This window comes from Schistocerca americana, chromosome 7 (genome assembly GCF_021461395.2).
Source record: "Schistocerca americana isolate TAMUIC-IGC-003095 chromosome 7, iqSchAmer2.1, whole genome shotgun sequence".
Classification (NCBI taxonomy): Eukaryota; Metazoa; Arthropoda; class Insecta; order Orthoptera; family Acrididae; genus Schistocerca; species Schistocerca americana.
In genome coordinates this window covers 224,089,374-224,113,054 of record NC_060125.1, presented here as the reverse complement: position 1 = coordinate 224,113,054, position 23,681 = coordinate 224,089,374, and the positions used below count along the sequence as shown (strand labels likewise).

Below are 23,681 nucleotides of genomic sequence, written 5' to 3'. Positions count from 1 at the left end.
TAATTTGGGCACCCATAATGTGGGATTCCATAGACCCATGGTTACTCTGCAAACAATTTCGGCTAGTCAGGAAAATCCCATGGTATATCGCAAAATCCATGATGTTTCAATAATGAAACAAGCGAGGAAGTGTCGCAACACAGCAAATACCACATGTGAAGATTTTCCTACCCACTTTTCCACGGTACTTTTCCGGCGCCACTGGCAAATCTCCTAGTCTGTGGATAACTGATCTTAGTTTGTGGATCACATTCTGAAAATTGATGGTATGACTTGTATTCCCTGTTTTGTGTATGCCTGACAGGAAAATAAAAAATGGTTCAAATGGCTCTGAGCACTATGGGACTTAACATCTGTGGTCATCAGTCCCCTAGAACTTGGAACTACTTAAACCTAACTAACCTAAGGACATCACACACATCCATGCCCGAGGCAAGATTCGAACCTGCGACCGTAGCAGTCGCGCGGTTCCGGACTGAGCGCCTAGAACCGCTAGACCACCGCGGCCGGCGACAGGAAAATATCCGGAAATCCCCGTCGTTCTTCCAGCACTAGTGTTACCTCATCTTTAGGACTTGTAAAATGCCACTCAAAAACGATATGAGTTAATCTGTGCGAAACTAGTGTGAAGCGCCGCTTGCGTCACCGATAGTCACACACGGTTGCAAAGGTTAGTAATGAGGGCTCTTTGGACCGCTTCTGAAGAAGTTTAATGGGCGAAAATTTGTACTCCCATGCTTCTGTTGTAGATATGACTACGTTCCAATGTGATGTACTGTCTCTGACGTCATTTTACGCAGAATTTATCATATGATATGTTGTGAGATACTTCTGATCCTCGAACTGTTTTGAATACTTTAGCTTTGACATCTCAGAAATAGCCTTTAGTAGTCTTAACGTCTCAGGCTTTTGGGGCAGCTGCCATTAAAGGTAAAATCTTCTGTGCTCTCAGGCCGCGTCACGTTTCTCTTCAGATTTCATGACGTTTCAACTCCTCTATTTGAGATCTTGTTCGTGATTTTCTAGTGTCCTGTGTTAGCTGAACGCTGAACGCAGAAGCAAAAGTCTTCCGGAAAATTATAGAAAAACCACATTTTTCAGTCAGGAGAAATGAAATACTTCTTCCGACGCAATCAGACGCACCTAATAACTTCTGCACTGCTATAGTCTATGAAGTGACGTGCTGCTGTAGCAAAGTGTATTTGCCCTGCAATCGAAACTGGGAGGACATTAAAAACATCAGATTAAAGAACACGAAAGCCGCACACATTTAAAGGGACTGTGACACCTGTGGTAGGGGAACATCAGGAGAAGTGCGACAAGTTCCAGATTTCGGCAAAGTACGACTCATAGCCAAACAAGCTAGCTGGAAGTGAGGCCGGGAACGAAAGTAATTTCAATATATACGACTGGTAGATGATGGCAATTGATGATTTTGGTTTGTGAGGCGTTCAACGACGTGGTCCCAATCGTCACACAGTCCAGTCTCGCGATTTTCCCGGATGATGATGAAATGGTGAGGACTACGCAAACAACCAGTTCCCGACCGGAGAAAATCCCAGACCCATCTAGGAATCGAATTCGGGGCCCCGTGATCCAGAGGCAGCACTTGGGTTCACGACATTTAGAAACAGATGGTCCCAGTATGGCAATATCGATAATTTTTGAAGACGGCACATTGACTTGCCGAAACTGGCAGCGAAAATAAAATAAAATAACTTCTCAATTTCCACGGCTGTTTGGCGAATATATTTGTTAAGTAATTAAATAAATGTTTTAGTCTAATGAATCATTTTTTTTTTGATTATCTGAAAATGTCCAGTTCACGGTCATCTAGCGTCTATATAATATTGGCTCTTAAACTTTGGGACATCCTCTAAGAACAGAGATCGTATTAAGAGGAGAAGTGCTGAGGTACTCACAGACTGCGGAGCCTGGGACAGACAGAACAGAGTGAGGAAGGCACCTCCTGGAGTCCAGCCCTGTCCAGCCGCAGGATCTCCAGCGCCGCCGTGCCCTCCAGGTTGGGGAACTCCGTCAGCTCCCGCGCGTCGGACAGGATGCTGGCACAAACAGACAAGGGGATATATTATCAACTCTGACAGGTGACGCGTACCACATAATGAGTAGCACGCGAATTTATACAGAGATAACGTGAAATATGGTAGATGTTATTCTCAGAGTTACCAGACAGTCATAATAATGTAAAGTACAGACTGCAGAGCGAAATTTCACTCTCCAGCAGAGCGTGTGCTGATCTGAAACATTTTGCAACAAGATTAAAACTGTGTTTCGTATTGAAAGTCGAACCTGGGACGTCTGCCCTTAATGAGTAAATGCTCTAGCGACTAAGCTTTCTAAGTGCGACTCACGACCCACTTTCACAGATCTACTTCAACCATTACCTCTTCTCCTAGCTTCCAAGCTTCACAGAAGTGCTCCTGCATATCTTTCTGGACTAGCGCTCCTGGAAGAAAGGATATTGCAGAGAAATGGCTTAGCCGTATCCTAGGGTAATGTTTTGTTGCACAGCAGATCCAATTCCCGGGAGCTCTCATAAATCTTAAAAACTTATTATTTGGCGCAGACGGTAGGTAATCAGGTCCAGCTCATACTGTATGATACAATCGGTATCTGGAGCAGACAACCTTGCAGAAAGCAAGGCCCTGCTCGTAACAAGTTGCCACACCAAGCCGAGCAATAAACAAGGAGTGCAAACGGGGCAGTATTGCAGCACCCAATACCAGCGAGCCTTGCAGTATGCAGTCGTAACATATAAAATCTGATCTCAGCCGCTCTACAGCGGCTTAGCACTGACGGAAAGTGTGAAGGCAAGGGGAACTGATAATAAGTGAGGCACCACGGTCGGGACAAGTCCACTGCGACCTTCAGATAATGGTCATCCCGTCTGATTCCGATGTCTAAAAGGACAGAAGCCAGACGACTGCGATGGAACTTCGTCACTGAAAGCTGCCACTGTTGTTTGGTCACCTCTATAACTGACAGATTTGGATAAGCTAGGGCCTTCCACTGGTACTTGAGTACCGCCTCCGTGGTTGTACGTAGTACCATCTCCCTGGCTGTACACTGTGTCGCTGATCTGGGTTCTGGGTTCCTGCCTTCATAACACATGGTATGTTGACGGCACATGCCTAAGTGCACGTCTTTCTTCGAGAGCGCTGAGTCGGGCTGCACGAATTCCTGGTGAGCCATGGTACGTTCGCGCCTGTGGGCTCCTGACCTGCTACCAGGACGACATCACTGTTGGGTGCTGATTGCTCAACACCAGCGTGCTGCATCCTCGTTCCATGACACACTCCAGTATGCGATTCAGCACGCTTTCTGCCGCGCCAGAGAAGAAAATCAGTCCTATGAAATAACGAATACTAAATATATTACCAGACGACATTGTTTAACTGACGCTATCGGGCGTATGACTGCTACCCTCACCAGCTTCTCAGGTCGGCCTCCTGCATTTGTAGCCATTTCATCAGTCTCCACGCTTACTAAATGGGCGACCGCTATTGTTTCTACAATGAACTTTCACCCTCCAGCAGAGTGTACACCGATTTTAATCTTCCTTGGAGACTAAACATTGTGTTCTGGACTGGGATTCAAAGCTCAGGAGGTACCAGTGGAAGTGGATCTGCGAAGGCGTGTTGTGAGCCATGCTTGGGTAGCTCAGTCAGTAGAGCACTTGGCTGCGAAAGGCAAAGATCGCAGTCCCAGCCCGGCATAGAGTTTTGGTATATCAAGAAGAACCAGATCCGCCCATACTCCGTTACAGATTGAAAATTTGTTCTGGAAGCAATCCCATACACTGTTACTGGGCCAGGTCTCCTCAATATCTTTTCTTCCAGAAGTGCTAGTCCCGCAAGATATGCACACGAGAACTCCTGTGAAGTCTGGAAGGTAGCAGACGAGGTTCTGGACGAAATAAAGCTACGAGGGCGGGTTATGAGTCGTGCTTCAAAGAAAAGGTCCTGGGTTCGAGTCCCAGTCCGGAACACGCCTTTTATCCGCCATTCGCTTTTAAAGCACCGATATTGCTCGGAGAAGTCTCAAGTCTCGCAGACATGCTACATGCAATGGTATCGTGATAGGCAGTGTGACCATATACTGTCGCGAACAGATTACTGGAAGCTGGTTTGAGATCTCGAGTTTCCACGACTCGTTTGCCGCTGACGTCATACTGCCAGGAATAGATTACTATAAGCTGGGATGAGATCTAGACATCTACAGTTTCTTTTACTCCTGACATCATACTACTGCCAACAGAAATTTGTATGGCGTCCAGGCAGAGAACGAGTGGCTTTCTCCGTTGTTGAGTAATGAGTCTCGCTTCCATTCGTGGCAGTGAGATTGACGTCAACGTATCCCTAGACGCCCTGGTGAAAGATCACAACTATTCTTGAGACACCTGCTTCACTATGTTGCACGCATGGTGTGAGGAGCTGTTGGGATGTACAATAGGATTCATTTTGTGGTTGTTGAACCGAGGCTGAATATTTGAATGTGGCAATAATGGAAACCCTCTTCTCATACCCAATTATTAGGGTGACAAATGGCATATTCTAACAAAGTAATGCAACGCCCCATACTGCATTAGCACCACAAATGCCTTGAGGAATACCCTCATCTTTGACAGACGTATCCACTTCCACGGTTTGTCACTCATAGAACGTGTCGAAAACGCAATAGGAAGACGTATACTTCCACGCCAGCCTCCAGCCAGAAATCTTTATGAACAGAACTTCATCACAAAGTTTGGTAAAAATCGAACTGCTACTTCAAGCTGTAACACTTTCAGTTATTACCAGTATATAATGAGTATATTGTTGTGGTGCAACAAAGTGTCGTAAGTTGGGCAATACGGATAGTTGTTCAGTCTTGTTGATTCGCATGACACTCATTTTCCAAAGGATGTTCCAAGTACTTTTTTTAAAAAACTGTCATTTGTTTCCATCATCTCATGCGACTAGCCAAGCTGAACGTATTATCTCATGGAACATTTTCTACATAATTTAGAAAATGCAGATGAAAACCAAGAAAAGTAATTACGAGAAACAAAATAAAATAAAAAAACTTTCTTATTTATTCAGAGTTTCGTCACAGTTGTGTACAATTTCTTGGTGGTGATTAGTTTGGAATGTTAATGTTAATTCTGGAACCACTGCCTACAGAACTTACAATATAATTAAAGACGAAGAATACAAAATATTATAACAATTTTAGTATACTGTTTTCTCAGACAGCAGCAATGCTAATATCCAGTAAGACATATCTGCAGTTCGTGTTTGTTAGAGCGTAATTCGAATAATATGCTTTCAAGAAATCTTCATAAAACAAATCAGGATGATAAATGCGGTTCGATTATAATATAGAAATGTATAAATTCAAGAAACTAGCTTATACTGAGATGCAGGTACGTCTTATTCGATATTTGCACAACTACAAGTTATGCACACTGTGTACTGAAAATTTCTATAATATTTTGCATTATTTGTGTTCAATAATACTGTAACGTTCGAAAATAGTCATCACCAAGAAATTTCCCGCAAATGTGACAAAATCTGAATTGAAAAAAATCAAATTTGAGTTGCTTGTGCTTTTACCAACAGAATGTTGGATTTACATAAAAGAGTTTCTCTTGTACATGCAAATAAATAACAAATTACAGTGAAATATTCTATACCGAAGCAAAGAACTCATGTACAGAATAACACAAGCCACATCTTAGATATGAAACTTGGATATGAAAATATAGGGTTTATCACAATAGCCCTACAATTTTAATGGATACCTGTAGAAATACTGGCTGTCAGGAAAGTGTTCACTTGTCAATATAATGGTGAAAGTAGAATTATTCAATGAACATACTTTTTCTGTCAACTGTTCATTTATTAAATGGTATAGGTCCTTCAGAATGAGCCCATATTACCAACAACAAATTCCAGGGGGGGGGGAGCATATATAGAAATATATTAGAATTGTGAGAGACTTAAAAAGGGACTGTACGGACCTGGTAAACTGATACCACAGATAGTTCTGATCACCCTTTGCTAAGCTAAGAATAGGTTCAAGACTGCACAGTGTTACAAAATGCCGCTCTAGTTGCTAACATACAGGGTGATTTTTTCCACTGTGTACAAACTCTTGAAATAGATCGATGAGGCGAAACGAAACACAATTTTTTGTAAATTTGTGGTAAGGCCTTATGGGACCAAACTGCTGAGGTCATCGGTCGCTAAGCTTACACACTACTTAAACTGTTAGTTAGTTTAACTTATGCCAAGGACGACACACACACCCATGCCCGAGGGAAGACTCGAACCTCCGACAGGGGGAGCCGCGTGAACCCTGACAAGACGCTCAAGACCGCGCGGCTATCCCGCGCGGCTACGGAACGTAAAAGGTGTAATGAACTTATGTCTGGAAATGCACGGTTTCTGTAATAGAGACCATTTATTCAGTCATACATTGTTACAGAGAATGCGGTCTATTACGCGCTCTACCATGCAGCTACAATTACAGTATGTTTTGAAAATGGGTTCCATGTGATTCAACACATGCGCGTGAGCGCCATTGTGTAGCAGCCACATAACCCTACGAATCGTGAATGTCACTTCTTCCTGGAGGGGAGGCAAAGTCACCCGGAAAAAATGCTGATAGTTCCGGCCTGATGGACTGAGCGGCTGATCCCGTCGGAGGTTCGAGTCCTCCCTCGGGCATGGGTGTGTGTGTTTGTCCTTAGGATAATTTAGGTTAGGTAGTGTGTAAGCTTAGGGACTGATGACCTTCGCAGTTAAGTCCCATAAGATTTCACACACATTTGAATAATTTTTTTGGACAGTTCCGGCCTGTTAGGCGACGTGGAAGGAAGACTGGTCCCAAAATACGGTAGCCTATTATCCCAGCCCAGCTGCACCGATATTGATGATTCGCTGCCACCATACCATGGGGGTTCTGCTCAATATCCCACAGGTAATTGTTATGAAAGTTGAAGATAGTACTCTGTGTAAAGGTGGCCTTATCCGTGAATGGGAAGGACGAGACAAATCCCGAAATTGTGGTTGTCTGTTGAAGAAACCAGTGACAAAACTGCTTCCAATGTGCAAAGCCTGTCGCTAGTAAGCCCTGTACACGCTGTAAGTGATGAGGGTAGCGACAACTGTCATGGAGAATGTTCCACACAATCGTCTGGCTTATCCTGTACTTCCAGGCCAACTGATTGGTACTGACACGGCAGTCGCCTTCTACAGTGTTTCCTCCAAGTCTGGTGTCCGAACGTTTCGCGTACGTCCTTTATGATTTCGTGCTTTCTGAAACGACCGCGTCTGAGACAAAGGGCGAAACATTGTTACAAACATTGAATGCTGTGGTTGTTGTATGCGGTGATGCCCCCCTCACCCCTGACATAACCTTACGGCCCGCTGCTCGCCACCCGTTCCATTTCCCTTTCCGTAAGTAAACTCCACGTCGGCAAACTCTCGATTTTGTACAACACTGCATCACGTCCACTGCAAGATGAGTCAGTAAGAGAAGTGATCGGACACAACATTACTCATTGCTATGGTAGGAGAGGGCACTAGAGCATGACGCATGAAGAAAAGTACCGCCCTCTAGGGGTGCAACCATGTATACTGGAACTGTGGCTGCATGGTACAGCGCGTATTAGACCGCAGTCTCTGTAACAAAAAAAGTCACCCTGTATACTTTATTTGAGCCCACGACCGGTTTCAGCTTTCACACACATGCCAATTTCAAGTCGATCAGCAAATTTTGCTGTTGTGAAGGAACGCTGTTTTGACGATGTTCTGGAACAGTATAGTTTTCACATGCACTTGAAAATGGCCTGTATATGAAAGCCGAAACGGTCGTAGACTTAAAAGTACGTATCAGCAACTGGAGCGGCCTTTAGTAACAATGTGAGTTGTCCGAGACCTGTGTGGAGGAGCGGCAGCAGCAATTCAGTACAATCCCACATAAAGAAAGTGAGTTTTAGTACACAATATCACAATCATGATTTCAGCGGTCATAATAACAGGTGTACCGCTTGATAAATTAAAAAGTCGATAAAATTAATTGGGCAATCTAGCCCTAAGTATCGATTTCTCCACTCGATGTATTGCCTAACAGAAGGATCATCGTGTAGTGGCGTGGATCATTTTGCATGTCCACTGATCAGCTACAAGAGAAAAACCACAAGATGGCAAAAGTCAGTAAAGTTGAGGCCGTTACGTACTGATTTCGCAGCAGGTATGCCTTTGTCTAGGGACTGGTTGCTTCCACGCTCATTGACCTGGCGCTACACGGGTCGCCCAACTTATACGCCACAACTTGAAGAAAATAAATACCTGCAGCCGTAATTTTATGAGTTATTTGACTACCTGTTTCAGTGCCTCATGGGCACCATCTTCAGGGTCCTATACACTTAGCTAGGTATGCCATCTAAACGTATGTGCTGTTATAGGGATACTGGCTACCGCATATTTCTGAAACTTTTCTGTAGACGTGAACCCCCACACCTCTAACGGCAGCTGTCGTGATGGAAGCAGCAGGAGCCGTCTTCACTGCCACCCTCCGTGAAGTTGGCTATATGAAACTTTTTCACTCGGAGATGGAAGACTGGTGTGCTACATCCGAATTTACAAAACCATGGAGAGACGCTCTTCGAGTGCCATTCGGTTGCAGTAGTGTGGGAGATGCCGTCATTTTATTATACATGAGCTGGCTTACACGAACTTGGAAGCACCTTTGTGCGGAGCCAGTCGGTTTTAGTTAGGATGCTTCGCGATAGAATATCATGGCTAATTCGGTTGTTCTTATTATGCGATTACGCTGCTTGCAGTACGGACAGCTATTACGACGATTTCATCAATTGGTTGGGTTGTTTGGGGAAGGAGACCAGACAGCGAGGTCATCAGTCTCATTGGATTAGGTAAGGAAGGGGAAGGAAGTCGGCCGTGCCCTTTCAAAGGAACCATCCTGGCATTTGCCTGGATTGATTTAGGGAAATCACGGAAAACCTAAACCAGGATGGCCGGACGCGGGATTGAACCGTCGTCCTCCCGAGTGCGAGTCCAGTGTCTGACCACTGCACCACCTCGCTCGGTATTTCGTCAATGCTGACGTGGTAGGTGCCGTGGCGTCACTCCTGTAACTCATCATCACTAACCACTTTCTTTGGCGAGGTTCACCTCTGAGAGTTCGTGTCACTCTAAAAATAAATACCACTCTCTCGAGAGTGGACGAGTTATCATTTATTTCTTATAGTCTGTCCAAGTATTTTTCTCGTCCTACAGCAAGACGGCTGTGTGACAAGTAATCCAGAATAGCGGACTGATTTCGTTCTAGTTGTGTAACAAGACTACCTCGCAGACATCCTGTTTTAGACTAACAATATACTCTGATTTATTTAAGTTTGCTGTCTGTTGTTAGTCTGTAACTTTCCCCCTGGCCTCTTTATTTTACAAGTTATTAATTACGGCAGTCGAAACGAATTAAGTGAACACGTCTGACGTCTCCATGGTCAGCGGTCAGCAGACTGGCGAGCGAGAATTCTTTTATCTGCTAACAGGGAAGCGGTGACAGGCAGTACAGCTGAGTCTTCAATTCATTCAACTCCTACACTTCCTACACTCACATTAATTGAATATGCAGTTGCAGAATAACGGCATTCTCCGCACATGGAGTACCTAATAAATACTCAGAGTTTTACGAAAATATGATTTCATGAAGGATAATAAAATGGAAGTAAGACAAAGCCATAGGAATTCATGGCCAATGACAGGGGAGATCATCCCTACAGCAACAGCATACAATTTCTGCAGAAAAGCCTGACTGTGATATGTACAAGAAATGTTTTCATCTGTCTTCAGTTCTATGAATGCAAAATCTTGGACTTCACAGATTATTTCATCATTCCATAGTAAATTTTGTTTTTACCAGAGTTCTGCTTAGAGGACAGTGATTTTATGCAGCTAAATGGAAACCTGTCCTTCATAAGACATGCGCTAATTTCATCCTCTACCACACCTGCTAAACTCTTTATGTTACCTTTAACGTCTTAATCAAAGGAACTTATGCCACCTAGAAACTAAAAAAATGTATTAACAATGTTCAGTGGTAGATCAAAGTTTCATATTACAAAAGACAATGGAATTATAACAGAACTACGTAGTAGATCTACAGAAGTCAATTCAGATTGAAACTATTCCATGTTTGTTAACATTAGATGAAACATTCTGCTTGTATTTTCTAGATACGACACGAATCATGTGTGAGCTTTCTCTCTAATTAAAAAAAGGCAACAAATGTAAAATTGTAACTGGGCCCACACAGTTAAATACACTCCTGGAAATGGAAAAAAGAACACATTGACACCGGTGTGTCAGACCCACCATACTTGCTCCGGACACTGCGAGAGGGCTGTACAAGCAATGATCACACGCACGGCACAGCGGACACACCAGGAACCGCGGTGTTGGCCGTCGAATGGCGCTAGCTGCCCAGCATTTGTGCACCGCCGCCGTCAGTGTCAGCCAGTTTGCCGTGGCATACGGAGCTCCATCGCAGTCTTTAACACTGGTAGCATGCCGCGACAGCGTGGACGTGAACCGTATGTGCAGTTGACGGACCTTGAGCGAGGGCGTATAGTGGGCATGCGGGAGGCCGGGTGGACGTACCGCCGAATTGCTCAACACGTGGGGCGTGAGGTCTCCACAGTACATCGATGTTGTCGCCAGTGGTCGGCGGAAGGTGCACGTGCCCGTCGACCTGGGACCGGACCGCAGCGACGCACGGATGCACGCCAAGACCGTAGGATCCTACGCAGTGCCGTAGGGGACCGCACCGCCACTTCCCAGCAAATTAGGGACACTGTTGCTCCTGGGGCATCGGCGAGGACCATTCGCAACCGTCTCCATGAAGCTGGGCTACGATCCCGCACACCGTTAGGCCGTCTTCCGCTCACGCCCCAACATCGTGCAGCCCGCCTCCAGTGGTGTCGCGACAGGCGTGAATGGAGGGACGAATGGAGACGTGTCGTCTTCAGCGATGAGAGTCGCTTCTGCCTTGGTGCCAATGATGGTCGTATGCGTGTTTGGCGCCGTGCAGGTGAGCGCCACAATCAGGACTGCATACGACCGAGGCACACAGGGCCAACACCCGGCATCATGGTGTGGAGAGCGATCTCCTACACTGGCCGTACACCACTGGTGATCGTCGAGGGGACACTGAACAGTGCACGGTACATCCAAACCGTCATCGAACCCATCGTTCTACCATTCCTAGACCGGCAAGGGAACTTGCTGTTCCAACAGGACAATGCACGTCCGCATGTATCCCGTGCCACCCAACGTGCTCTAGAAGGTGTAAGTCAACTACCCTGGCCAGCAAGATCTCCGGATCTGTCCCCCATTGAGCATGTTTGGGACTGGATGAAGCGTCGTCTCACGCGGTCTGCACGTCCAGCACGAACACTGGTCCAACTGAGGCGCCAGGTGGAAATGGCATGGCAAGCCGTTCCACAGGACTACATCCAGCATCTCTACGATCGTCTCCATGGGAGAATAGCAGCCTGCATTGCTGCGAAAGGTGGATATACACTGTACTAGTGCCGACATTGTGCATGCTCTGTTGCCTGTGTCTATGTGCCTGTGGTTCTGTCAGTGTGATCATGTGATGTATCTGACCCCAGGAATGTGTCAATAAAGTTTCCCCTTCCTGGGACAATGAATTCACGGTGTTCTTATTTCAATTTCCAGGAGTGTATTTTGAGCAAATCAAAGAACGTATCTTCTCTCCACAGTTTATGATTTAGCTCTTCATTTTCGTCATACACTGATTCAAAAAACTACATTTTATATCACTGTTACTTTCCTGAGGCCAAACTATAGCCTCAGAACGAATACAAGCTGTTATTACCAAGTACCTTAATCAGTCATCTATGTAAGGTGCTTCAATACTTGATATTTAATGACAACCATGTAAACGATAAGATTATTCTCATAACAGTCTGCCACGACATTTCTATAGAGAACAACAAACAAGATTTATTGGACACGACAGGATGTTATTAGCAGAGAAATCCTAACTGACACTATGTTTAAAGTATTTAGCACTTTCTTGGTTTGCCATAGGCCTATTTCTGCTACAGTGCCATTTTGTGGCTGCCTGCGAATAATAAATATCTTCGTCAACCTTTGTTTCTGTTCTTATTTCTATTGACAATAGTGAGTGATTATACAATAGAATTTACGTCTAGCTGCATTGAAAATTATACTGATACTTAAATACTGGTAACAGATAAACATGCAAAGCCAATATTTTGTAATAAAAGATCATAATAGCAGCAAAGATCAAATCACTATTACGGAGAAACTCATAGATTAATAAATTAAAACAAAATCGTAACCATATAACACTTTCGCTGTTCTGTTAAAAAAGCTGTCAAAAGTACAAAAAGTAGTAAACAGAACAAAAAGGCGATGGCCAACAAAAAATCTCTTCTACTACAACATTAACGACGGAGATATGGCAATGTAGATGCCACAGTAATATAATCACGCAAACTATGAGACGTAACAACCGAATCATTAGACAGTGACAGCACCGATCGATGTTTTGTGGACGTCAAAAAAAGCGAGACGTAAAACCCAATACTGTCAATAGTTATAAGAATAGAAACACAGGTTAACAAACTTATGTATTATCCGCTGGCAGCTGGAAAATGGCACTTTAGCTGAAACAGACCTATCTCAGACCAGTAAAGCACTAAATAATTTAAACATAGCAGCCACTTGATTTTCTCTACTTATAATGTCTCTCCAAGACACATAGCTTGGTGCGGACCCTCGAGAATACAAACGGTACGATATTGAATTGCAAAATCATCTCCAACATCACGCAGTACTTCTCAGCAGCAAATGCTATTCAGCAGGCAAGCCAGACAAGTTCTTTGTTCCAATGGATCGCCGCATGGATTAAAACAGTTGTTTGCTCTACGAAACAAGTATGGACCAGAGAATGGGGACAGCACCTAGCATTAGTTCGACTATAGTACACCAGATCAACATGATACACAGAACAGAAAAGAAAGTTCGAGAAGAACTAGGAAATTGAGCTTTCTGCTGTAAAATATAATGCTCCCATCTGTATTTATCAAGTTTTGGAGCTGAGTGAGTTTTAGAAAGACTGAAGAAAAATTGAAGTTCAGCATCACTTTGATGTAGAAATCTTTAGAGAAACAGCACTGTTCGAATTGGAGAATACTGGAAAGAAAAGATAAATTAATCTGATAGCTTCTAAACAAATCACAGAGAGGCCAAAGTCATGATGACTCGTCAAGGATGATAACACATTTGCTTTCTAGTAAGACTCCACAGTTTCAACCATATCGCTTCGCAGACAAACTTAGCAACAAATTACTCTGTACAGAAAGCCAGACGATGTACTGTTTGTACTCACAGCTTTCGCAGTCTCGGCAGGTGGGAGAAGGCAGTGGGCGCGACCGCCACCAGGGGATTCCCCCTCAGCTCCAGTAGTGCCAACCCTGGTGCCCGCTGCAGTACCCCTCCCGGCATGTACTTGATGCGGTTCCCAGACACTGACCTGAAACAGCAGTAACTGACTTGCATTTACAGTGCGACGTAAAGGTGACCGCTACCAGAGAATATTGTCACAGCTCCAGCAATGCCAGCCCTGTTTCCCACTACAGCACATGATTCGGTGTGTAACTAAGGCAGTTCCGAGACACGGACCTGATAACTGATCGTTATTTACAGCATGATGAAGTGACAACTTTTACCAGTTATTCTCTCACAGCACTATCGGTGCCGGACCTGTAGCTGATGCAGTGTGACGCCCAGAATGTACCTGATGCTCCTTCCATAATACGGACCTCTTCTTTCTTCTTCTTTCTGCAAGTTTTCTACACCATGTGTCGTCTCTCGCATCCAAGTTTCAATCTCCTTCTACCCTGCCAGTCCTCTTCCTACATGGCCCTGTCCTGCACTCCACGCCCATCGTTTCAATGTAGCCAGGGTCTTCCTCTTTTTCTGTGTCGTGGGGGTTCTCAGTGCCATGTTTTAGAGGGCCATCTTTCCTCTGCCATTGTTCTAAGATGTCGATACCATATCAGCCGTTTATTTTCAGTTGTGTCTACAATATCTTTTGTAACTCCCATCTGTTCTCGTAACACTTCATCCACAACAGAATCCATTCCTATACTTCCGACAGCCAAGTATTCAGTTTATGTACAGTTAAATTTCAAGCCCCATTGCTCATATTCTTCTTTATGCTTATTAGCATACAAGACTCAACCTTTCTTCCTTAGCGAGGATGACCTGATTGTCCACGAAATTAGGGAGAACAGGATGTTATCACCTACTCTAAATACCATGTTTTTACGCTTCGTTTTCCAATTTTTCAGAGCTTTGTTAAAAAATATTTTAATGAGGGTAGCCGCCAAGCAGCATCCTCGTTTCAGCTAAAACCTGGGCTAACGTCAATGCTAATTAACTCGGAAACGGCGCAATGTACCGAATTTTTTTCTTACAAATTATTTCTCAGCACAACCTTCTCTGCAACACTTTTACAAGCTTTTTGAGCTGCTTCTGGCTTCCCTGTATACTAGAACGGTAATGTTCTCATGAGTTTGGTTTTGAGTTTGATGTTGCCTCTTTCTTTCAAGAACATTAGATTTTGTTGGGACTAAAACGAAGCAACAAACACAAAGCCCTATTTTTAAGAAAATGTGCATCACTTATATTCATTGTGCTATTTAAATAGCGTTTGCAGCTGCATTAACATCAGTATTTCTCAGTTCTGAATTTTCACTTACAAAATATTTTTTCCAGGTGACTTCACTTCAATTGCTGTGACGTAGCTTCGAAATAGCATTGCCAACGGATGGCATCTAAAGACAATGAAAACGTTAGTGTAAAATACTGTAAAATGCAAAAGGTGCAGTAAAACATTTCAAGGACCTTAAAAATCCATCTCACCGATCAGAACAGGACCAGTGCAACAATAAATTACAGTTATTACATATTATGGCTGATATGTATAGGTCACAGAAAAAAGTAAATATAATCTAGAGAGAAAATAAAGGAATGCTCACTAACGATGCTACTGCGTAATGCAACATTTTTGGGTAAACAAATGTATAATTATGTTTTGTTGAAAGATGAATATTGTTAGTCATATTTGATGCAAGCACGGACACAGAGCTTACACGACCAGGGTGACAGCTTTCATACATGTTTGAACACACACTGAGCCAGAAACATATAACCTTAAGCTTATCGAAAATCATATTGTTCAGGAGATCCTATTTGTCGATAATACAACAGTATAACACGTCCAACCCCCTGGTTGCGTGGTAAGCTGTCGTTCAGAAGTTCCACAGCGATGTTTTCCCAACATTGTAAGTGCCCAGAATTGGACCTGTTGTACTATTGTATTACTGACATACTGGATCGTCTGGACTAAACTTAAATTTCGTTCATCAAATTATGATGTTTAGTTTTCAGTTTTTCACGTTTTTCAGACTGTGATTGAAGTCATGTATGTATCCACATAGCTACTACGACTGAAAAACTTTCTGTATGTATATTATTTGATGTTACACGATTGTAAATCTTTTGTGCCTCATATTTGCACAATGGTCTTTTAGTTTGTGTAGCCATAAATCCTGATCATTTTTTAAAATCGAAGCCAATGGAAATAGTAACTATTTTCCATAGTAGATGATGGTGATACAATATGATTTTGGATACGTAGCTGAAAGCTGTGAGATAAAATTTACTGAAAATAATTGAAAATATAAACTTAAGAACTTGAAATTCTGAATCTGTTGTTTGGAAATATGAAGCTAATATTAGAGGAGACTGCTAAATGGAAAAGTTTGTTAGGAATTAGGAGAAGCCCTGTATGCATTCAGACGTAGAATGTATTAATTATACAGGACAATTAAAATTATTGTAGCGATTACAAATAGCTACAGCTTCTCACTGCATGCAACAAAGATACGAATTACACAGAATGTAAAGTAATGCCAGATGTCACTACAGGTGTTGTATATGACTCCTGTTGGTCGGACGCCCAATATCTAATCTATAATCCATTTCAAGCCATAAATTCTCCAGCACAGGTGGAGTCACCGACGCGAGCGCAATAGAAATGTACATTTTGAGTTGTTATGATGTTGCACATAATCCTCTATAAGGAAATCCAAGGCTGAGACGTCGGAGATCTAGATGGCCAGAAGCAAACACAGGGTCGTCATGCTCAGTACGACCAATCAACCGGCCGATCTGATAGTGTGCGGCCCCCTATACCTGCTGGTGGGAATCCACCACTTTAATGAAAGATGTAAAGAGGGGAATCGGTATCGGTATGAAGCTGTGGTATCAGATATCTAGCATGTTCTAACAGTTTGATTACATATGCTTTTTTTTTATTCCCCAGTAAATGCAAAGGTGGAACTAGAATGATATATTGAAAACTATTTGCTAAATGATAGGATAAGGACTGAAAGTGGGGGGAAACCCTTTCATTAATTGTTTTGGAAAATCGGCTACGTCTGAGTTGCCACCCAGGTGGGTATTGTAGGGAAGACAGAAACTGGACGGAGGACTGTTTTTCTTTTAAATATTGAGAGGATATGTGTGACTGTGGATCACTTTCTTTCAATTAATTGAAAGTGAGAAGTTTCTGTTTTTATTAATAATTACTGTGTGCAGTGGGAAGGGCTTTTTCACTATTAGAGCTGACACGGAGCTCTATTTGCTTTCTTTCACGAAAGGAGCAGATGGACCATTAAACCGCAGCCATATTTCGTATTTTAGGGCCCCAGTATGACTATTGTAACGAACAATTACAATATCACGGGATTTTTATGTTGGACTCCTATTAGTGAGGATTCACCCGTACAAAGAGAAATTTTTATCTTTTACGATACATTCGGAAACTGCTGGCTGGAATTCTTGCAGTTAAACTCAGCCATTCAGTAAAATAGCAGATCCGCCAAAATATCCAGGCAACTGTTTGTTGTAACACTTAACTCAGTGAAGGAAAACGATTTGGGCACTACCAGTGGGCGGATGATATTCTTTCCTCTGGACAAACCAAGTGTTTCTTCAAACTACTGATGGATTTTGCGAATAGTTTTGTCATTTGGCGGTGTTTGATTGTATTGCTAACAAATTCTTCTCTGTACTATGATGACAGAACGACAATTCTTATATTCTAATACGCAGAATGCTATTTGTACAGGCTCCCTCATTTCGATTTCTGAAACAGAATATTTAAATTAGATTGCGTTCACATGACAACAGTGAGTCGCATAATTTTTAAATTGTGCGCGTAGAAAAACCTTTATTGGCCTGTGACCGAGCACTCAAGAGTATGCTAAATAATATATAGACTCCGCGTTACAGCGGCCAACGTCCGTTTTGAAATATACGCTATCTGATCAACAGCATCCGGACAGCTGTTAGTGGGGATTAACGTGGAGTGTGTCCACCCTCCACCTTTATGATGGTCTTGACTTTGCTGGGGACACTGTCAATGAGGCATCTAAATGTCTGTGGAGTAATTTCAGTCCATCCTTCTTCAAGGGCCGAACCCAGAGAACGTAGTGATGACTGCTGAGGTCTGGAGCGAAGTCATCCCAAAAGTGTTGCACTGGGTTCAAGTCACGACCCTGTGGAGGATAGCCCATTTCAGGAATTTTATTGTCTACAAATCACTGCCCGCAGATGCTGCTTTATGGCGGTGCACTGTCATGCTCAAGAGCCATCGTCTTCGTACAGTTTCTCTACAGCATGCAATACACAACGCTCCATACCGTAAGACCACATTCTATGTACTTCACTGTTGGTACTAAGCAAGATGGCATGTTCTGTTCTTCAGGCGTATGCCAAACCCAAAACTTTCCATGGGATTGCACAGGGTATATCGTGGTTAATCACTCAAAACCAGTCGTTTCCAGTCACCCTCTGCCAGTGACGTCATTCTGACCACAGTCTCAAGCGTCGTTTAGCACTGACAACAGAAATAGGCCGATTATAAGGCGCTGATCGACCATTATACGCCATTCCTTTTAAACGGGGTTGAACGTCAAACGGGACGACTTAGAGCAGGAGGGGCACCGCAGGACATCTTAATTTCCACTGTCTATTCTTTTACAAATAAATTCGTAAAACTTTGTTAGCACGACCAGGAAGGATTCATGATTCACACTCTTAGTAGTGGACTTTCAAAAAAATAATAAAATAATTTTTTTTACATTTGAAATTTCATTATTTTTTTCACTTACTATACTTCACTTGCTTTAGGTACACTTTTCTTCATAAGTAAGAGAGATTCTTCGATGAATTGTGCACAGCATACAAACCATACTTACAGGCGTATGATACTCTAGAATTTATTTAATTTATGAAAAAATGAATGAGCTGTTACATTTTAAACTTCATGTTTAGAAAAAATTCAAATTTTATAGTTAATTATTTCAATTTCTACCACAGTTTTTAATAGATTCGAAAAATTCTAGAGTTTTGCATTATGGAGTTTTTGATTAATAAGCATAACAAGCCTCAAAGTAATAGGATATTTGTTTTCGATGTTACGTGTACCTAAGTACAGAAATTTGTGTTTTGCAGAAAATGGCCGTTAAAGTTTCTGCTTGCATTTGGTATTCTTTTAGAACTGTACACCACCATAAGTAGATTCTTTTTCATTTTATAAATCAATTTTCTTCCTTTTCACATTCCAATGATGCACTATTCTTGATTATTTTCACCTCCAAAAATGATTTATCTCCTTTCACTACCCACTCTCTGTCTATCGCATACAAATACATCAAAATGCAGTTCACTTCTACATCTACTTCTACATACATACTCCGCAATCCACCATACGGTGCGTGGCGGAGGGTACCTCGCACCACAACTAGCATCTTCTCTTCCTGTTCCACTCCTAAACAGAACGAGGGAGAAATGACTGCCTATATGCCTCTGTACGAGCCCTACTCTCTCTTGTCTTTGTGGTATTTACGCGAAATGCAAGTTGGCGGCAGTAAAATTGTACTGCAGTCAGCCTCAAATGCTGGTTCTTTAAATTTCCTCAGTAGCGATTCACGAAAAGAACGCCTCCTTTCCTCTAGAGACTCCCACCCGAGTTCCTGAAGCATTTCCGTAACACTCGCGTGATGATCAAACCTACCAGTAACAAATCTAGCAGCCCGCCTCTGAATTGCTTCTACGTCCTCCCTCAATCCGACCTGATAGGGATACCAAACGCTCGAGCAGTACTCAAGAATAGATCGTATTAGTGTTTTATAAGCGGTCTCCTTTACAGATGAACCACATCTTCCAAAAATTCTACCAATGAACCGAAGATGACTATCTGCCTTCCCCAGAACTGCCATTACATGCTTGTCCCACTTCATATCGCTCTGCAATGTTACGCCCAAGTATTTAATCGACGTGACTGTGTCAAGCGCTACACTACTTAAGGAGTATTCAAACATTACAGGATTCTTTTTCATATTCATATGCATTAATTTACATTTATCTATATTTTGAGTTAGCTGCCATTCTTTACACCACAAATCCTGTCCAAGTCATCTTCTATCCTCCTACAGTCACTCAACGACGACACCTTCCTGTACATCACAACACTTCGGTCTTAGTTGCCATTTTCTCTCAAACATATTTCCTGCTTTGCACACCATCATTAAAACATGAAACTGCATCATGAACACTAATAGCAAGTGTATTTCTTCCCACAAAAATAGTTTTTGGCAGTCTTTCCCACTTTCCCATACACATTGGTTAAAACTTTCATTTGGGTTTTGGTACCACCATGAAGACATTTCTTCAATAAGTTTTAATTTGCAAGGTCCCTGAATATAGGTTTGATGGCTTCTATTACAGCAGTTGGTAGAGAATTCCTGTGATCATATTCTTCACCGCCAGAAATTTACCCTTGGTAGCCACACACCATGATTCACTTCCTTTTGGTCACAATTTGTGGAAGTACAAGGCCCAAACTGCTTGCTTCATATTTTTCAAGTCCCCTGTGTTCCTCCTTATCGCCAAGCAATAATATGTGTGTAGCTTGTCAATTTCTGCATCCGTCAGTCGCCCTCTCCCTTTTATTCCCTTCCCTTCAGATAATTTTTTTCCTGACAAATCTTGTCTCAGCCTTCTAAGTCTAATACCAAGTCTTTTTTGTTCATGTCCCACACATTATAACTTCTGCACAAAAGTCTCAGCTCCATATGGAGCACATTTTTGAACATATCTAGTAAACAAGATGACAAGTTAAAAACCACTATTTTAAGTTTTGCACACTTTATCTGCTACGGAATCTTTCTCATTCGATTTTGAGGAAAGTAGTCGATAAAAAAATTTGATTCTTTCACACTTTACAGCCTGATATCGCAGCCTGATAAAGAATTGCGCATCTTTTCGAGACTGCTTATAGTTATTTTGATACTTCACAATTAAGCAAGTACCGCAACGTATTTCGAAAAGCTTGCAGTGAAAAATGTAGTAGCTGATCAGTTTACTTTTGGTTCATATTAGGCCACACATTTCTACATAGAAAATAAAGCTACCATATAGAAATTGTTTGTAACACTGAAAAGAGAGCCATATTTCTTTCCAGGCACGAATAAATAAATGATACATTTTGACGTTCAGCCGCAATGAGCTACGACGCACGCCGTTCGACGCTATGGCCATGCGCTATGCAGGGTTGTAGCTGGTGTTTTTTTCTTGTATGTGTTTATGAAGCTTAGTTACACTCGCATTTTCAGATAACATTGCATTAAGAATTATTTTGATTTTTAAACTAGAGATAGACAATCTCAGATCCAGCGGAAGAGTTAGGTACATGTAGTATAAGTCAATTTTTCTTGTCTGCACTAACAGTTTCATTGAGGGAACATACAACGATTGTTCTTCATACAACAGCGAAAAAATGACGTGTGCTGTAGCGACCAATGGATGTAGAAAACGGGATTTTGCTGTTGATACAACTGATGTATATTGTGTTCTGAATGTAACTAACTTGAGCAGACATTCATTACGAAAAAATTTGAGTTTACCAGGAATTACGGATGGAAAAAGAGGAAACGTGACAGAAATAAGCAACACAGGTGCAATGTCTAATTATTTTGTAAGTGAAACTGGTGAAGTACCTTGTCAACAATAAATAAATGTAGAAGCTTCTCAGAACTTTAAATGTAAAAGTTTCACAAAATTTTATGGCACAGCAGATGTTCCACAAACATTCCAGTCGTGTGAACTCACAAGGGGAACCCACTATAAGTCACTCTCTGGCACAGACGACACTTTACAGGATGAAAGAAGACGCGAAATGAAGGCGCATCTATTTTTGGCTTAGGTGACGATACTCAACAGTTTCTTAGAAACTGACGTTTAAAGTTTCGACGCTACGTGATCAGTCTGTTCGGCGCATTGTACAAACTAGTGATGCGATAGCACAGTCTTGAGCAACTCAGATTTCCATTTTTGCGCCCAGCGCTCAAATCCATTCTGATATTCTTTTTCCTTTATGTTTTCTTGTTGTACGAAGTATGTGACATCAACATGCTTCGTAACATCGTGATATACATTACAATTTTTGACAAAAGCAATAAGTATTTAAAATCTCATTAAAAATAGAGTTTATCGTCACAAATCTTATACAGTCTTATTATCAATAACTAAAGACGAAAAACATATAAGTTCTAGTACTTCAATTTCCTTATACCGTGGGTTGTTTGTCGATGAAATCGGAATACTATCGTGTTTATTAAACGTAATTCCGCTAAATTGTACGCCGTTCTGTCAACGCTGTCGAGCAAGCTTTTTCTAACAGATGAAAAATCACGTTCACTGATTATAGAAGTATTCTATTCTCACTCCAGTGCAAAAATAAATCGCAACTACAAGCGATGCAATTAAAATATCCACCTTGATCCATCATCAGTTGCAGGTTCCAGCTTTCGCGAAAACACTTCTATATGCATGGCGACTTCCCACGAAATTATCGCCAGATCGCGAGGTATTTAGTAACGTTAACGAGGATGCTTTTTCTAACGATATTCGTACTAAAAATGTGACTGCCGTATGGTGCTCGGTGCTTTCATGCTATGAGTGTTTTTGTGATAGATATCGCCATGGGAAATTCACCGGTTCTCTTGAAGGGTAAAAGTCAAATCAAAAACTGAAACACTAGAATTTGTATATTTTTAATTTTCAATTACTGTTAATGATGTAAGGCTGTATAAGATTGATGATGATAAAACCTATTTTTAACTAGAAATGGTTATTTCTACAGACAACAATTTCATTGTTCTTCACGATATCATGAAAAGTATTGATGTCACATACTTCCGTGAAAAATAATAAAGAAAGAGGAACCATAAGAGCGATTTTGGTCACAGGGCGAAGAAATTCGAAACGATGCTCTTACCCACAAGGCTACCCGATTAATGATTGATACTCAAGCGGACTGAGGAAGTCGCATCGAAATTTTGACCATCATTTTCTAGGAAACTATTGGCTGTCGGTACTCAAGCCAAAATAGGTCTGCCTATATTTTCACCCTGGGAAAGTTCGACTGTGTCAGAGAGCGATGTATGGTGGATTCCATTTGTCATAGTTCAGTTCTTTAATGAGTTAAGGGGCTCCGGAAAGGCTCAAAATCATGAAAAGTTCAATTTTTACTTTTTTGCGTTTTCTGAATCTGCAGACTATTACCTTTTAATAGATATATAATTTATTCAATTCCGAAGACTACAACCATTTTTAAATTTTTTTTGAAATGTGTTCTAAATGGGAGTGACCCACAGTGGCGCTGTTAAACTGCTGTCAAATGGTGTTATTAATAACGTCCGTGTTCATCAGGTACATTTTAGTGATGTGAGATAAAGTATGTGTTGTGGCTAACCTGTGATGGTTCAATATATATCGCTGGTGTGATTGTCGATTGTTTCATGTTTATTTACTCTGTCATTATCTCGAAAATATTCGTAATTAATTCTGTTTCTTGAGTCTCTGTTTTGTTGAAGTATAATAATGAGTAAAAGTAAAGTTATTAGAAATCCTCTGAAGGCTTTTAAGAAAAGGAGAAATGTTGGAAAGCCAAAGGTATGTGTTATTACTGTAAACAATAAAGACGATAACCAAGTGAGTGAACCTAACCTCTCAAGTACACCTGCCCATAGCAGTCAAAGTGGAAAAGAAAATACTTCACAGAAGAAGCTTGGTTCAATGAGTGAAAACTATGAATGTTTTATGGGCGAATCGGATGTGAATGATATATTTGATATGTCGGTTCTCAAAGGAATTTTTTCAAACTGTGTAAGATGTATTCATTGTAGTGAAGTTGGTCTGGAACTCTCCATAATAAAGGACGTAGGACTTGCTAGTGAAATACAACTGAAATGTGATAAGTGATCATACATGACCAACTTTTGGAACAGTGTTTCAGTAATTGCAACTGAAGAAAATGGTAGCAAAATCTACGAACACAACAACGAGCGATGCTTGCTTTAGACAAGGAACGCCTTCGGGCTGCAGACAGGGCTGTAAAGAGTCTAGAAATGCAAGCAAGAGTAAACAGGAGGAGGAACAAGAGGAAGCTGGAGGAGGAGTTTG

At 41.9% G+C, this 23,681-nt stretch overlaps 1 protein-coding gene across 1 annotated transcript in view; it reads right to left on the bottom strand.

The window, feature by feature from the left end:
• LOC124622852 (lutropin-choriogonadotropic hormone receptor-like) overlaps positions 1–23,681 on the bottom strand; it is a 315,610-nt gene that overhangs the window by 276,041 nt on the left and 15,888 nt on the right. The window contains exons 4-5 of the mRNA XM_047148644.1: positions 13,471–13,614; positions 1,923–2,063 (exon numbers count right to left, since the gene is read on the bottom strand). Coding sequence (XP_047004600.1) covers positions 1,923–2,063; positions 13,471–13,614 — 285 coding nt within the window. The remainder of the gene's footprint in view (positions 1–1,922; positions 2,064–13,470; positions 13,615–23,681) is intronic.